Raw genomic sequence first — 16,159 nt, 5'->3', positions numbered from 1 at the left:
GGTCTGTTTCAATCTCTCTCCTTTCAGGCCAGCCAACAATACCAAAAATTTACATTTCATAGGTTTTTACCATGAGAGATTGTTCTACATCCAAAAAAATAAACTTAGGGAAGGACTCTGACTTGGTTTGGGTAGGGTACCTACTCCTGGTCTAGTTGACTACAATGATCTCTGGTCAGAAGGCCCCAGCAGGCCTTTGTTAAGTTGGCTTGTCCTGTCCTGTGCTTAGTCGCTCAGTCATGTCCGACTCTGTGACCCCATGGACTGTAGCCCACCAGGCTGCTCTGTCCATGGGGATTCTCCAGGCAAGAATACTGGAGTGGGTTGCTATTTCCTCCTCCCAGGGGATCTTCCTGACACAGAGATCAAACTAGCATCTCTTGCATTAGATGACCATCTAAGGTCACCCAAGTTGGCTTAGATCACCTATAACTCCATATTCTATGGTTTTAGGATTTGAATCATAGTCTTAGTGACTTAGGGATCTTGCTACCCAGTGAGACCTTACAATCTCAGAGACAAGTATAATTACTGTGGTTTATTCCTTGCCCACAAAGTCACACAGAAATCTCTACTTTCCAAATCCCATTCATTCATGGCAAGTAGTGTGACCTGTCTGTCTGCCAGTTGTCTTCATTTCTGGGAGCCCTTAGGTGAAGTGTAGGGTAGAGTATCAGTGTCCTGAGTTTATATGTGAGGTGGCAGCAGGAGAGAGGGGACAGGAAAGGAAGTAGGGAGGGTGTCAGGCAATTTTTCCTTCAATTGTGAATACTCAGCTGGGCTGCGGTTCCAAGAGAGGGCTGAGCTGCAGACCTGGAACACAGGGGTGAATGACCCAGCCCCAAGTCCTGAATTATTTATCTGCTAGGGAAATTGTGATGGAAGGTGAGAAAGGTAAGGTGGAGCAGTAACTAGAATATGTGCTACGATTTACTGCGTGGCTGCCAGTCAGTTTGAATATCTGCTAGATTTTGTTTGTGTGGGTGTGCTCAGTCATGTCTGATTCTTTGAGAGCCCTTGGACTGTAGCCTGCCAGGCTCCTCTGTCCACAGAATTCTCTAGACAAGAATACTGGAGTGGGTTGCCATTTCCTCCTCCAGGGAATCTTCCTGACTCAGGGATCAAACCTGCCTCTCCTGCATGGGTAGGTGGATTCTTTACTACCCGTGACACCTGGGAAGACCAGACTTTGTTTAGTGGCAGGCAGAATTAGAATTCCTCCTCTTGTCCTTGTGTACCAGACACTAGGGACTAGGGCCTCTCTGGCCTCTGGAAGCTCGACTTGCATGGACAGCTAACCGAAAGGAGACAACATAGTCCTGCCACCAGACAAGGCTTTATCCTCGGGTTGTTGTCTTTGTTAAGTCAGTTTGTGCCTCAGTGCCTTGGGGTCTACAGGATTTTTGATTGAGGTCTGACTTTCTTCAGCACCAGCTTCCTTTTCTCCTCTCAAAGAGCTAGATGCTCACAAAAACATTTCGAAGTTCTTCACACTGTTCTTAATTGAATTACTTAGGACCACAAGTGCTCGCTGTGCCATGCTGGAATCTCAAGGGCCTCTAAGACCACTGGAACCCACCAGGCAACATCCAGAAGGCTCTGTTCTTATCTGTGTTGGTTCAGTCTAGTCTTGTGGGAGCAGAGCTTGAAGGTTGGCTTCAACCAAGCCCACCCGTCCCTGGGATATGCCTGTTTGGGTCTGCAGCTTCACTCTTGTCACTAGGGGCTCCTTGTGTAGAATATGAGAGTCTCCCCAGCCCTGATACCATCTCCTGAGCCCTGGCACGTTCATTCATCCACATTTATTCACTCTTACAGCACTTGATGCACAAAGCCCAAAGCTGGAAGACAGACGAAATTTTCAAGGAACTTCTGGTCAGAGGAGCTTGCAATCTAAGTAGTTTTGTTTTTTATCTTGTTTTGTTTTTGTGATGAAATATAACAAAGTTTACTATTTTGTTTTAAAGTGCACAATTCAATGACACGAAGTAAAATCTCTGTGATATTTAACCATCACCATCGCCTGTTCTAGGTACTCATATAAGAGGAATCATATACAATGTTTGTCCTTTTGTGACTGGCTTATTTCACTTAATGTTTTCAAGGTTCATTTTATTATAGCATATGTCAGAACTTTATTTCTTTTTATAACTGAATAATATTGCATTGTATATATATACCACATTTTCATTTATCTGACTTTTATGAATAATGTTGCTATGAACATTGGTATCTTTTAAATATATTAACTCATTTAATTCTTATGACAGCTCTATGAATTTAAGTACTTTTTTGGTCTCCAATTTGTAGATAGGGATAGTCATGTAGCTGGTCATGGCAAGGCCTATATTCAGGCCTATAGTCAGAATGCCGTGCACACTCTGAATTATACACTGTGCCTCCTTTAATAGAAATAGTTCTTTAAAGTCAATATGTCCTCGGTACATTATCTGCATTATTTCTAAATCCTTAAGATACCCTTATGATGTGGGCTTTATTATCCTTGTATTCCAAGTGAAGACATTAGGTTTAGCAAGACTACATGATGGATGCAGGAATGCCCCAGTGTGTTTGCTTCTCCGTGCTTCCCCCCACAGCCAGAAAGCAGCAAAAGGCAGCTCCATGGGACATGGGGCAGCACAACCCCTTCTGTACAGACCATAGGGAGAGGAGCTATCTTGGATATAGAACTCATGAGCACTGTGGGGGGACTCGGTACCCCATAGCTGAAGAGATGGTCTAACCAGGCTCTCAGATGAGACTAGGAACGTTGTGTTCTGTTTTGTTTTTGATACTTACAAAATGTTGGGTTTTAGTTTTTTGTTTGTCTTTAAGAACTCATACTCTAACAATGGCTATGCCAATAGAGTCAAAGTAAAATAGATGATTATTTCCGTTGTTGGCTACATTTGGAAAAGATATTTTAAAAAGGACAAATTCTAACAAAAAAATTCCTGACAGAAAAAAATCTACATATGCCTGACCTGAGAGGATCGGTTTTTAACAACTGTAAGTTAGCTGGCTATGTAGATAACATCTTGCTTCTATTTAGCCATGTGGACAAAGCCATATTCCATTTGCATGACTGTGTGTAGCCCTTAGGACCCTGACCTGAAGCTCTAGTGTTGGCTTTCCTAATCCTTTTCTCCCCTCCTTTGGCAGCTGACACAAAGATGTACTTCAGATCAACATTTTACACTCAGAAACAAACTATCTTCCCTTTAGAGATCTGGCATGCATAACCTTCACAGCCATCTCCCTCTTTGGTTTTGCAGTTTGAGAAAATGGCATGTAACATACCTAACCAACGACAGCGGACAATGTCAACATCTGGAAAAGCTCTGTATGAAATTCTTGGTCTGCATAAGGGAGCATCAAATGAAGAAATTAAGAAGACCTACAGGTAACGAGGAAGTTCAATGATGGCATTTCTTGTACTGCTAGTGATAGCTATGTTGTGATTGGTGAGGCTCAGAGACATAAGCTTCCTGCTGAGGCCTGGTAATCAGAGCTTTGGAACTCTTGTTCCATTCCCTATTCTACAGCTGAGCAGTTGGGAACAGAAAAGCATGATGCTGGTTTTATGAAAGAATACCTTTCCAGCATACCTTTTATGCAGGAAAGGTAGTCTTGGGTTCTAGGCCTATGTTGTTAGAGAGAGAGAGAGACAGACAGACAGACAGACACTGCAAATGACCAGGAATTGTGGTTAACTGACATGATAGCACCACCAAATTTGGCAGAGGGCTTTAAAAAAATAAAGGGGGGTTTCTTGCAATTGCTGTATTGTGCTATGCTTTTCAAGTTTTCCATTTTGATCTTTCATATCTGATCTAGTTCCAACTTAGCTCTTTTTGGGAAAAACTGAAATAACTTTTTCTTAAAAGCATCAAGGAATTTAAAAAAGGATTAAGTATAATTATTTTGCAAAATTTGGAAATTACTAAAAATGAAGATAATAACATTTATCCATAATTTTACCTCTACTGACAATCACTGAAATTTGTCTTCCAGTCTTTTAAAAAAAAATCTAGATAATACAGCCCCTACGTTGTCCCCATCTCAGCCTCTGATAACCACCAGTTTGTTGTCTATATCTGTGAGTCTGCTTCTTTTGTGTTATAGTCACTAGTTTATTGTATTTTTTCAGTCTTCGATTTTTTTCCAGATCCATGCCTTTTATATTTTAGGAAAACATAATTTTTTTCTCTGTTTTATTTAATTTTTTATTTTTATACAGTTTTTAAAGGTTACTTTCCATTTACACTTACTACATATTGGTGATATTCCCTGTGTTGTACAATACATCCTTGAGCCTAACTTACATTCAGTAGTTTGTACCTCCCAGTCTCCCACCCCTATACTGGGTGCAAGTATCTTTTTGAATCAGAGATTTTGCTTTTTTTCAGATACATACCCAGGAGTGAAATTACAGGGTCATATGGCAGTTCTATTTTTAGTTTTCTAAGAAATCTCCATACTGTTTTTCACAGTGGCTATACCAATTTATATTCCCACCAACTAATTAGCTTTCTTTTTAAAGAGGATCTATTGTGAATATAGGTGCCGTTTAATATTGCGATTTTAATGCCTGTAGCCTAGGATATTCTGTAACTTAATTAATTTAAGGTAAGCCATTATAAAAATATTTTAACTTACTTATTTGGCTGCAGTGGGTCTTAGTTGTGGCATGTGGGATCTAGTTCCCTGGCCAGGGATCGAACCTGGGCTCCCTGCCCTGGGAGCGCAGACAGCCTCTAGACCACTGGAGAAGTCCCATGAGCTATTTTTCAACATGCAAATTCTTTTACTTTACCCTATAGTTAATATCCTTGTACATAAATGGTAATGCATATTTCCAATTATTTCCTAACTTACTGAAAAATAAAACTGTGCCTTTAGAAGAAAAATGAATCAAAAGACAAATGAAAGTTTCATATTTTAATCAGTTACTTCTTGATTTGGCCTTGAATTAGGAAAACTTTTTTTTTTTTTTTTTTTTTGCTGTATGGAGGTTTAAAATCTTTAAGTAGGCAAATTTGTTAGTCATTTCTTTTATGACTTTTGCTTAATCTGTTGTGGTTAAAAAGCCTCTCTCGATTATAATATTATAAAATATTTAACCATTATCTTCTTATAGTACTTTTATAATTTTGCTTTTATAGTCAATCTTTGATCCATTTGGAGTTTATTTTGACATGAGAAATGAAGGTAGGATTCCAAATTATTTTTTTCCTAAATCACTAGCCCACCAAAATTTATTGAATTCTCCATTTTTATCTACTGATGGAAAATTCTTTGGCTTTGGATTAGAACCTTCGCCAAGTGGTAAGCTGTGGGACCTGAAATGCCTTCAAGAAGCACATGTTGAAAAATAAATGACGGCTGTGAAAACTGCCATTTGGACCCAAGTAGCTCTGTGAAATGGTATATTTCGATCAAAGTCAATATCAAACTTATAGTTTACTTAACCTAATGTGCTAGAAAAGTCTTTGCTGTTTCATTGAACCCTGGAGTTACCCAGGAGTGTGGCTAGAAGCTGTTTGGCTTCCTGTGCATAGATGTCCTTGGTGAAAGGTCATTAAACTTGACCTTTAAGGCTCTGGGCTGAGACATTGTGCTGGGGGTGAGACTAGGAATCAAAGCAAATGCACAATAAGCATAATACCTACAAAGATGCTTCCCAAAACGAGAAAAAAAGTGATATCTAACTGTAAGTTCTAGAGCCCACTTTACAAATGTGACTTTTAATTGCCTTTATTTTGTAAACTGAAATTTCAGGTCATATCCTAATTAAGGCACTAATTATGCTGAGTAGTTTGCAAGTTTAATCATTACAACCTAAAGTCTCTTCATGTAATCAGTGTCTTCCTATTAATTTTGTTTTAATGTCATACAAATATTATTTTTTCAGCTGATTAGGATACTAGTATGCTGCCAAAAGTCTCTCCTTCTAACTAAATTACACATTTGTATTCTGCTAGTTATTCAAAATGTATGAGCAGGCTGAAAAATCCACTGAGAATATTATTCTTATATTCAGGGATCTGGATCAAAGCAGTGACAATACAGTGAAATTAAAAGTCATTGAAGTTTAATAAAATTACCAACTGTTGAATCTATATGCTGCTTGACCGCTGTTGTAATCCTTGGTTGTGCTCTTGAATAAGGTTGAGCTAGAAATTTTATTTTGTTTTTGAATACATAATATATTCACCTGATTAACATGAGATCACATAAAATGAAAGTGTTAGTTGCTCAGTCGTGTCAGACTCTTTGTGACTCCATGAACTGTAGCCCATCAGGCTCCTCTGTCTGTAGAATTTCCTAGGCAAGAATACAGGAGTGGGTTGCCATGCCCTTCTCCAGAGGATCTGCCTGACCTAGGGATCAAACCTAGGTCCCCTACATTGCAGGCAGATGCTTTACTATCTGAGCCATCAAGGAAGAACACATAAACAGGTATGCAAGAAAAAAGTCTCCTTCCTACCTCATATCCCCCAGGTTCCCTCCCCAGGAAAACAATTCCATGTACCCTTCTACAGAGAGATCTTATGCCTATATAAGCATATATAAAGACCTTCTGGTCTAGGCAAGATGGTTATAGGCTTGTCTCTCCCAGTTCCTCATGCTAAACATGACAAAAAGCTTTGGAAATAACTCAGACAAAAAAAGAGAACCTTCGAAAGGTAGAAGGAAGAAGAAAAGGTGAATTAGTTAGGGACCACAGGAGCAAAGGAACAACACTGTGACAAGGCCTCTGATGACTCCACATCTAAGGAAAGGTAAGCCAGGTCTGGCCTTTCCCGACACCCACCGTAGCAATGGAAGGCAGCCAGGTGGTCCTACACATCCTCCAAACTGAACGGGAGCCCTGCCAGCAGCTTGAGGTAATCCCCACAGAAACGGCCAAGAGGACCCACTGAATGTCTCCCTAACAACAGCCAGATAGAGGACTTTCCCCAGCCTGAGACTCCCCTCTCAGCAGAGACCCCACTTTACAGGGGAAATTAACACCGAGGGATTCTGCCACAACAAACACCCAGCCCAGGAAGTGTTTTTGTCCCTGCCCCTGGAGATTCTCTTTCCCCACCTAAAGGCACCAAGGCACCCATACTGGGGAGGCTCCTTTCACTTCTTCATCTAGAACCAACAAGCACCAGTAGGGGTCCCAGAGGCAGGAGACAGACCAAGCTGACCAAAACAACACCATAAGGGTCTGAAAATTAGATTGTCATTGGAACCACTGACCACAAAAGTAGGCTAGGACCTGCAAGCTAAACTCTAACAAAGTGACTGACTGTTAAATTAAAACATTTAAATAGGACCCAGAGGGGCTTCCCTGGTGGTCCTGTGGTTAAGAATCTGCCTTGCAGTGCAGGGGACTCCGGTTTGATCCCTGGGGTGGGAAGATCCCACATGCCACAGGGCACGACCACGAGCCACAGCTGCTGAGTCAGTGCATGGCAACTATGGTAGAGCTGGTGCTCCACAACAAGAGAAGCCACAGCAATGAGAAGCCCGCACACGGCAACTAGGGAGTAGCACCTGCTCACCCCAACTAGAAACAAAGCCCGGACAGCAACAAAGACCCAGCATAGTCAAAAATAATAAATAATTAAAGTATTAAATAAGATGCAGGTTTTTTACACAAAATAAATAAATAAATAATTTTTTTTTAACTATAGTGTTTTATTAAAAAAAAAAATAGAAACCAGAGTCTCATAACATAATAGCCAAAGTGTCTAGATTAAAATCACTCATTGTACACAAGGAAAGAAGGAAATCCCAACTTGCATGAGAAAAGATAACCACCTTACTCCCACACAGAGATGAACCAGTTATTGGAATTATCTAGGCATCCTAGAGTAACCATCAAAAAAGATTCAAAAAGTAATTGCAAATCTCTTGAACCAAGTGAAAAAAAAAAAGAAATTTCAGCAAAGAAATAGAAGTAATAAAAAAGAACCAAATGGAAATTAAAGAACTGAAAAATTATAGAAATAATACAACTAACTGGATGAGCTTAGTAGTAGAGTGGGATAACAGAGAACAGAATCAGTGGAGGATGGATCAATGGAATATATGCAATCTGAACAGCAGAAAGAAAATAAACTGAAAACAGACAGTCACAGGAAACTGTGAGGCCATTAACATAAGACCCAACTTTTATAGCACTGGTGTCCTAGAAGGGGAGGAGAAAGAGTGGCACGGAATGAGTATTCAAAGAAATAATGACTGAAAATTCCCCAAATTTGGCAAAATATACAAACCTATAATTCAAGAGGTTAAGTGCATCTCAAGTAGAATAAATCTAAACAAATTCATGCCAAGATACATCATAATTAAACCTTTGAAAACTAAAGACAAAGAAACTATCTTAAAAGCAGACAGAGAAATGACATAATACCTATATGGGAACAGTAATTCAAATGACAGCAGATTTCTCATCTGAAATAATAGTGACCAGAAAGAAGTGACACGATAGTTTTCAGATGCTTAAAGACTGTGAATTCTATGTCTGGTGAAACTATCAGTCAGTCAGTCAGTTCAGTCGCTCAGTCGTGTCCAGCTCTTTGCAACCCCATGGACTGCAGTTCGCAAGGCTTCCCTGTCCATCAACAACTCCCGGAGTTTACTCAAACTCATGTCCATCGAGTCAGTGATGACATCCAGCCATCTCATCCTTTGTCATCCCCTTATCCTCCCTCCTTCAATCTTTCCCAGCATCAGGGTCTTTTCAAATGAGTCAGATCTTCGAATCAGGTGGCCAAAGCACTGGAGTTTCAGCTTCAGCATCAATCCTTCCAATGAATATTCAGGACTGATTTCCTTTAGGATGGGCTGGTTGGATCTCCTTGCAGTCCAAGGGACTCTCAAGAGTCTTCTCCAACACCACAGTTCAAAAGCATCAATTCTTCAGTGCTCAGCCTTCTTCACAGTCCAACTCTCACATCCATACATGACCACTGGAAAAACCAAAGCCTTGACTATATGGACCTTTGTTGGCAAAGTAATGTCTCTGCTTTTTAATATGCTGTCTAGGTTGGTCATAGATTTTCTTCCAGGGAGTAAGTGTCTTTTAATTTCATGGCTGCAGTCGTCACCATCTGCAGTGATTTTGGAGCCCAAGAAAATAAAGTCTCTCACTGTTTCCACTGTTTTCCCATTGATTTGCCATGAAGTGATCGGACCAGATGCCATGATCTTAGTTTTCTGAATGTTGACTTTTAAGCCAACCTTTTCACTCTCCTCTTTCACTTTCATCAAGAGAGTCTTTAGTTCTTCTTCGCTTTCTGCCATAAGGGTAGTGTCATCTGCACATCTGAGGTTATTGGTATTTCTCCTGGGAATCTTGATTCCAGCTTGTGCTTCATCCAGCCCAGCGTTTCTCATGATGTACTCTGCATATAAGTTAAATAAGCAGGGTGGCAATATACAGCCTTGACGTACTCCTTTCCCTATTTGGAACCAGTCTGTTGTTCCATGTTCAGATCTAACTATTGCTTCCTGACCTGCATATAGATTTCTCAAGAGGCAGGTCAGGTGGTCTGGTTATCCCATCTCTTGAAGAATTTTCCACAGTTTGGCATAATCAGTAAAGCAGAAATAGATGTTTTTCTGGAACTCTCTTGCTTTTTCTATGATCCAATGGATGTTGGCAATTTGATTTCTGGTTCCTCTGCCTTTTCTAAATCCAGCTTGAACATCTGGAAGTTCATGGTTCATGTGCTGTTAAAGACTGGCTTGGAGAATTTTGAGCATTATTTTACTAGTGTATGAGATGAATGCAACTGTGTGGTAGTTTGAGCATTCTTTGGCATTGCCTTTCTTTGGGATTGGAATGAAAACTGACCTTTTCCAGTCCTGTGGCCACTGCTGAGTTTTCCAAATTTGCTGGCATATTGAGTGCAGCACTTTCACAGCATCATCTTTTATTTGAAATAGCTCAACTGGAATTCCATCACCTCCACTGGCTTTGTTTGTAGTGATGCTTCCTAAGGCCCACTTGACTTTACATTCCAAGATGTCTGGCTCTAGGTGAGTGATCATACCATTGTGATTATCTGGGTTATGAAAATATTTTTTGGATATTTCTGTGTATTCTTGCCACCTCTTCTTCAGATCTTCTGCTTCTGTTAGGTCCATATCATTTCTGTCCTTTATTATGCCCATTTTTGCATGAAATGTTCCTTGGTATCTCTAATTTTCTTGAAGAGATCTCTAGTCTTTCCCATTATATACTTCAGGAATTAAGGGGAAAGAAAGACATTTTCAGATTAAGGAAAACTAAAACAATTAATCACTAGCAGATCTACTCAAAGAATGACTAAAGGGTGTTCTTCAAAAGAAAAAAAATGATAAAAGAAGGAATCTTGGATCTGAAAGGAAGAAAGAACATGAAGGACACAGAAATATTGTTGTTGTTCAGTTGCTTAGTCCGACTTTGCAACCCCAGGGACTACAGAAATATGGGTAAATACAATTGACTATCCTTCTCATAAGTTTTAAAAATTATATATGATGATTGGTATAAAAATTATGTGTGCTTAGTCATTCAGTTGTGTCCAACTCTTTGCGACCCCATGGACTATAGTTTGCCGGGCTCCTCTCTACATGTGATTCTCCAGGCAAGAATACTGGAGTGGGTTGCCGTGCCCTCCTACAGGAGATCTTCCCAACCCAGGGATCAAACCCAGGTCTCCTGCATTGCAGCCAGATTCTTTACCATCTGAGCTACCTGAAAAACCCATAAAAATTTTATAGCACCATTTGATATTCAAGACAATGAGATTTAAAGTGGAGAGGATAATGGGATCTAAATGGGAGTAAAGCTTCTGCACATCACTCAAATTGGTAAAACACTGTTATCAGTAGACTGTGATGAATATATACCCAACCACTAAAAAGAGTAGACAAATTAATAGACTCCAAAAAGTACTACAAGTAAATCAAGATGGAATCCTTAAAAATGTTCAAATAACCCCCAGGAAGACAAGAAAAGGGAAATGGGGAAATGAGAAATAGAGGAAACAAGCAGAAACCGACTAGTAAAATGACGGACTACGTATTAGTAATTAAATGTAAATGGTCTAAGTAGGTTAAATTTTCCCTTTCTTGTTATACAAATGGTGATGTACTATCATTCCTATCTTGTGTGTTGCATTCGTTTCTAATATATCTTGGAGATCATTCTAAGAAATGATCAGTTCATAAGGAAGTTTCATTGTCTTCACAGTGCTGTATAGCCGTACGGTGAATGAATCCTTTCTCTGTCAATGGATATTTAGGTTGTTTTCCATCAAGGCTTCCTTTTTAAACCAATGTAGAGCTTCTCAGAGAAGGAAACAGAATGTTTTCCACAGTCCCATAAAGGTAGACAGAGGTGGGAAAAGGAGAACTATTTTGGTTCTTATCCACTTTTCAGCTTTGCTAGGTCCCAATTCTCAATTCCTGAGCAAGTAGCTAATGGACTCGGCTAGATCAGATGCTCACCCATGTATGCCTGGCTCAGACTAGAGACCTGGAATCACAAATCCCCACGACCACTTAGCAAGGACTGTGGGATCCAACTTTGTGGGAAGGAGAAGTGGTAATGTTCTCAAAGAGGGGGTACAGAGTTGGATGGGAAATTATCAATATCTTTAGCTCTTTATTTTTAAGAGAGTATCATAGACAGAAGCCTCACAGATCTCTCTCAGTCCCTTTCTGGGTCTAATTAGAAATCTTTGTCCTAGAACTTTTCTGTGAATAAACCATCTCTTTTCCCCATATCATTGTTTTTCCTGCATTATGAGTACAATCATGGTTCATTAGTCACCTGATAAATTGGAGCCCCCAGCTCTCTCAAAGGACATCAAGGAGTATGACAAGAGGAAGGTTTCTACTGCGTCAATCCACAATGTACCAAAAGCTCTTGCCTCACTGAGATTTTGTGAAGAGATCATTTTTTCAAAGTGCATGGAGCCCTTTGTGGAAAAGAACAATTAATGTACCAGGTACTATTATGAATGGACAGATACTCTCATTATGCTTAAAAGTCTGAAATTATCCTGCTATTTGGTGCTACTGTTCAAAAACCATTTATCTAGCATAAGGTGAGTTTCTGTACCATGTAAAAAGTGCCACATCACAGAATGAGATTATGCTGTGAGTCTTTTTTTTTTTTTTTCAAACATTGAACTTTTTATTTTATATTGGGGATATAGCCAATTAACAATGTTGTGGTAGTTTCACGTTTGTGCCATGAGTCTTATCCAGGGCCTTCCTTATGAAATAAATCTGCTTTTGGTATCATGGAGTGTAATAACTCTTAAGAGTCTGAAATCTGAAAAAGTGAAAAAAAGTGTTAGTCACTCAGTCATGTCTGACTCTTTGCGACCCTATGGACTGTAGCTCCTCTGTCCATGGGATTCTCCAGGAAAGAATACTAGAGTGGGTTGCCATTTCCTTCTCAAGGGGATCTTCCCAACCCAGGGATCAAACTCAGATCATTGCAGGTAGATTCTTTACCGTCTCAGCCACCATAATTCCCAGGAGTTTGAAGTCTAAGCCTTATTTAATCCAATTTTCCCATAACTGGGTCATGTCACTTGATCCCAACAGGGTTTCATAAGATGAAGGAAGTTCCCCCCATTCTCCCACTGCCTAAAAGTGTTTACTCCCCCTTTTTCAAGCTGTCTGAAGAAGACTTACTTGAGTTAATCTTTTAAAGTTCAGATACACCCGGAATGGTTAAGTATTTACCCATCTTTCTCATATTTGCTGCAGCTTTAAACAGACATGCTTTTCCCTCTTGCCTAATTTAAGCAGCACCTCTGAACCAACAACATTTTTGAGTTAGGAAGCTGGTGAAGGAGGAGACAGACAATAGTGAATGGAAAACTAGAAAATAGAGCCAGCTGTGCAATTTAGAGAATCTAAGTCTTGAGTAGTCACAATCTCATCTATAACTTAAACGGTAGTTTTGATTTACACTGATGTGTACACTGATGTGAAGTTACTACATGTGTACTAACTTCACTCATGTGAAGTTAGATAAAAACAAACTTAAAATGGTCGAAAAGAAGGCTGCTTGGTCTCCATGGTGTTTATGGCACAAGAGCCTAACACATGGTTGGCCAACTGGAGGAGAAATCAAAGACTGAGTTCTTTCTTAAGTCCTCAGAGAACCACAGAATCAGAATGAATCATTTGTACGTTAGCACCTGGGTCTCTTTGTCCATGGATGAGCTTAATTTCTCCTTGTAGACAATGTACCAAAATCTTGGTTCCCAAGGTAGCAGGGACTCAGTTGATTCTTCTGTTTCATTCAACTTCACCTGGAACTTTCTGGAAATTGTCTTCCACCTCTGAAGAGGTGAGTTGCCTCAGCCTAGACCGAAGTGAGGCAAATGGTGTTTTCACAAGAGGCAGGAAAGATTGCCATTTCCATAGAGATCTGTGGTAACCCCAATATGTGGTGCTTTTACCCATCTTTATCAGCAATTACAGGTCATAATAGAGGTGCTTATGAATAAAGTTTAAATGTCAGGGGAGTGCATAGCTAATAGAAGAATTGTAAATATTTACAAGGCAAAGTGATGATTCAAGCTCACAAAATAAATTGAAATTAATCTCTATCAAGCACTAATTTGCTTCCTGAATTCTAAAACCTTCCACTGAAAAGAAGAGTAGATGAGGTTATGCCAGAGTGATCCTCCAGGTCAGTAAGAACTTCCCTTCTCCTGTAGCAGATCCTCTTGGTTCTTCCTCTTAGTTGAACTTGATCTAACTTGATCAAGTTGAACTTGATCTAACTTGATCAAGTTGAACTAACTTGATTCTCTTCATTCTTCATGCAGCATCTATTTTGATTATTCTTGGGCTCTAGAATCATTATGATCAATGATTTTTCCCCCACTCACTCATTCACTCAATACCTGTTTACTTTTGAATACTTATTATATTACACTGTGAGAGATGAATATACATATCTATTTCTATAACTAGATATGTATGTTCATCTCTCACCATGATGGAATACCAGCTGAGCTATTTCAGATCCTAAAAGATGATGCTGTGAAAGTGCTACACTCAATATGCCAGCAAATTTGGAAAACTCAGCAGTGGCCTCAGGACTGGAAAAGATCAGTTTTCATTCCAAACCCAAAGAAAGGCAATGCCAAAGAATGCTCAAACTACTGCACAATTGCACTAATTTCACATGCTAGTAAAGTAATGCTCAAAATTCTCCAAGCCAGGCTTCAAAAGTACTGGAAATGAGAACTTCCAACTGTTTAAACTGGATTTAGAAAAGGCAGAGGAACCAGAGATCAAATTGCCATCATCTGTTGGATCATAGAAAAAGCAAGAGTTCCAGAGAAACATCTATTTCTGCTTCATTGACTACGCTAACACCTTTGATTATATGGATCAAAACAAACTGTGGAAAATTCTGAAAGAGATGGGAATACCAGACCACCTGACCTGCCTCCTGAGAAATCTGTATGCAGGTCAGGAAGCAACAGTTAGAACTGAACATGGAACAACAGACTGGTTCCAAACAGGGAAAGGAATATGTTAAGGCTGTATATTGTCACCTTGCTTATTTCACTTGTATGCAGAGTACACCATGTGAAATGCTGGGCTGGATGAAGTACAAGCTAGAATGAAGATTGCAGGGAGAAATATCAATAACCTCAGATATGCAGATGACACCACCCTTATGGTAGAAAGCAAACGGGAACTAAAGAACCTCCTGATGAAAGTGAAAGAGGAGAGTGAAAAAGTTGGCTTAAAATTCAACATTCAAAAAACTAAGATCATGGCATCTGGTCCCATCACTTCATGGCAAATAGATGGGGAAACAATGGAAACAGTGAGAGACTTTATTTTCTTGGTCTCCAAAATCACTGCAGATGATGACCGCAGCCATGAAATTAAAAGATGCTTGCTCCCTGGAAGAAAAGCTATGATCAACCTATAGCACATTAAAAAGTAGAGACATTACTTCACTGACAAAGGTCTGTATAATCAAAGCTACAGTAGTAGTCCATATGGTAGTAATCCAGTAGTCAAGTATGAATGTGAGAGTTGGACCATAAAGAAAGCTGAGCGCCAACGAACTGATGCTTTTGAACTGTAGTGTTGGAGAGGACTCTTGAGAGTCCCTTGGACAGCAAGGAGATCAAACCAGCTAGCCCTAAAGGAAATCAGTCCTGTATATACATTGGAAGGACTGATGCTGAAGCTTCAATACTTTGACCACCTGATGTGAAGAACTGACTCATTGGAAAAGACCCTGATGCTGGGAAAGATGAAGGTGGGAGGAGAAGGGCACAATAGAGGATGAGATGGTTGGATGGCATCATCGACTCAATGGAAATGAACTCCGGGAGTTGGTGATGGACAGGGAAGCCTGTCGTGCTGCAGTCCATGGGGTCTCAAAGAGTTGGACATGACTGAGTGACTGAACTGAACTGATTTCTGTATCTATGTCTACTGATGGTGGTAGTGGTTTAGTCACTAAGTTGTGTCTGACTCTTGTGTCCATGGGATTTCCAGGCAAGAATACTGAGGTGGGTTGCCATTTCTTTCTCTAATGTCTTTTTCTCTAATGCCATTTCTTTCTCTAATTGATACATATCTGTAAATACAAATTTTGTGCCATTTAAAGGGGTTAACTTATAAAGAGTTAGATTTAGTAAGGTTTAAAAGATACATATTAACAAGAAAAACAAGGGAAGTTGTGGTGCAGGGGAATAGATTAATTTGAGCATAGAATTCATATCAATCATTTAATGAAAGTGAATGCTTCATGCCATTATTCATTTCTGTTCCAGGCATTATGGTAGGTTCTGGGGGTACAATTCTAAGCAAACCATAGTCACTGATCTCATGTAACCTAATGAAGGAGACAAGAATTAATCAAATGGTGACAAAAATGAGTGTGTAATTACTGATAAGATAAGGAGATCTAAGGAAAAAAGGATGGTTCCATGAGAGTATATAACAAAGCTGATGTGGACCAAGGATTAGAGAAGTCTTCCACAAGAAACTTAATGCAGACTTAATTTTAGGACAAATTACACCAATTTTAGGACAATTTACACTGGCTTCCCTGTTGGTCAGCAGTAAAAGAAGCTGCCTGCAATGCAGGAGATGCTGGTTCTACCCC

At 39.7% G+C, this 16,159-nt stretch overlaps 1 protein-coding gene across 2 annotated transcripts in view; it reads left to right on the top strand.

Annotated features, from left to right (window-relative positions):
• Positions 1-16,159, top strand: part of DNAJC5B (DnaJ heat shock protein family (Hsp40) member C5 beta) — a 93,532-nt gene that overhangs the window by 35,005 nt on the left and 42,368 nt on the right. For both annotated transcript variants that reach the window (XM_025265331.3, XM_025265329.3), the window contains one exon: positions 3,276-3,403. In XM_025265331.3, coding sequence (XP_025121116.1) covers positions 3,285-3,403 — 119 coding nt within the window. In that variant the 5' untranslated portion in view covers positions 3,276-3,284. The remainder of the gene's footprint in view (positions 1-3,275; positions 3,404-16,159) is intronic.

The sequence above is a fragment of the Bubalus bubalis genome, chromosome 15 (assembly GCF_019923935.1).
Source record: "Bubalus bubalis isolate 160015118507 breed Murrah chromosome 15, NDDB_SH_1, whole genome shotgun sequence".
Lineage (NCBI taxonomy): Eukaryota > Metazoa > Chordata > Mammalia > Artiodactyla > Bovidae > Bubalus > Bubalus bubalis.
The sequence above is the reverse complement of the archived record's forward strand: the minus strand, read 5'-3'. Positions and strand labels throughout refer to the sequence as shown.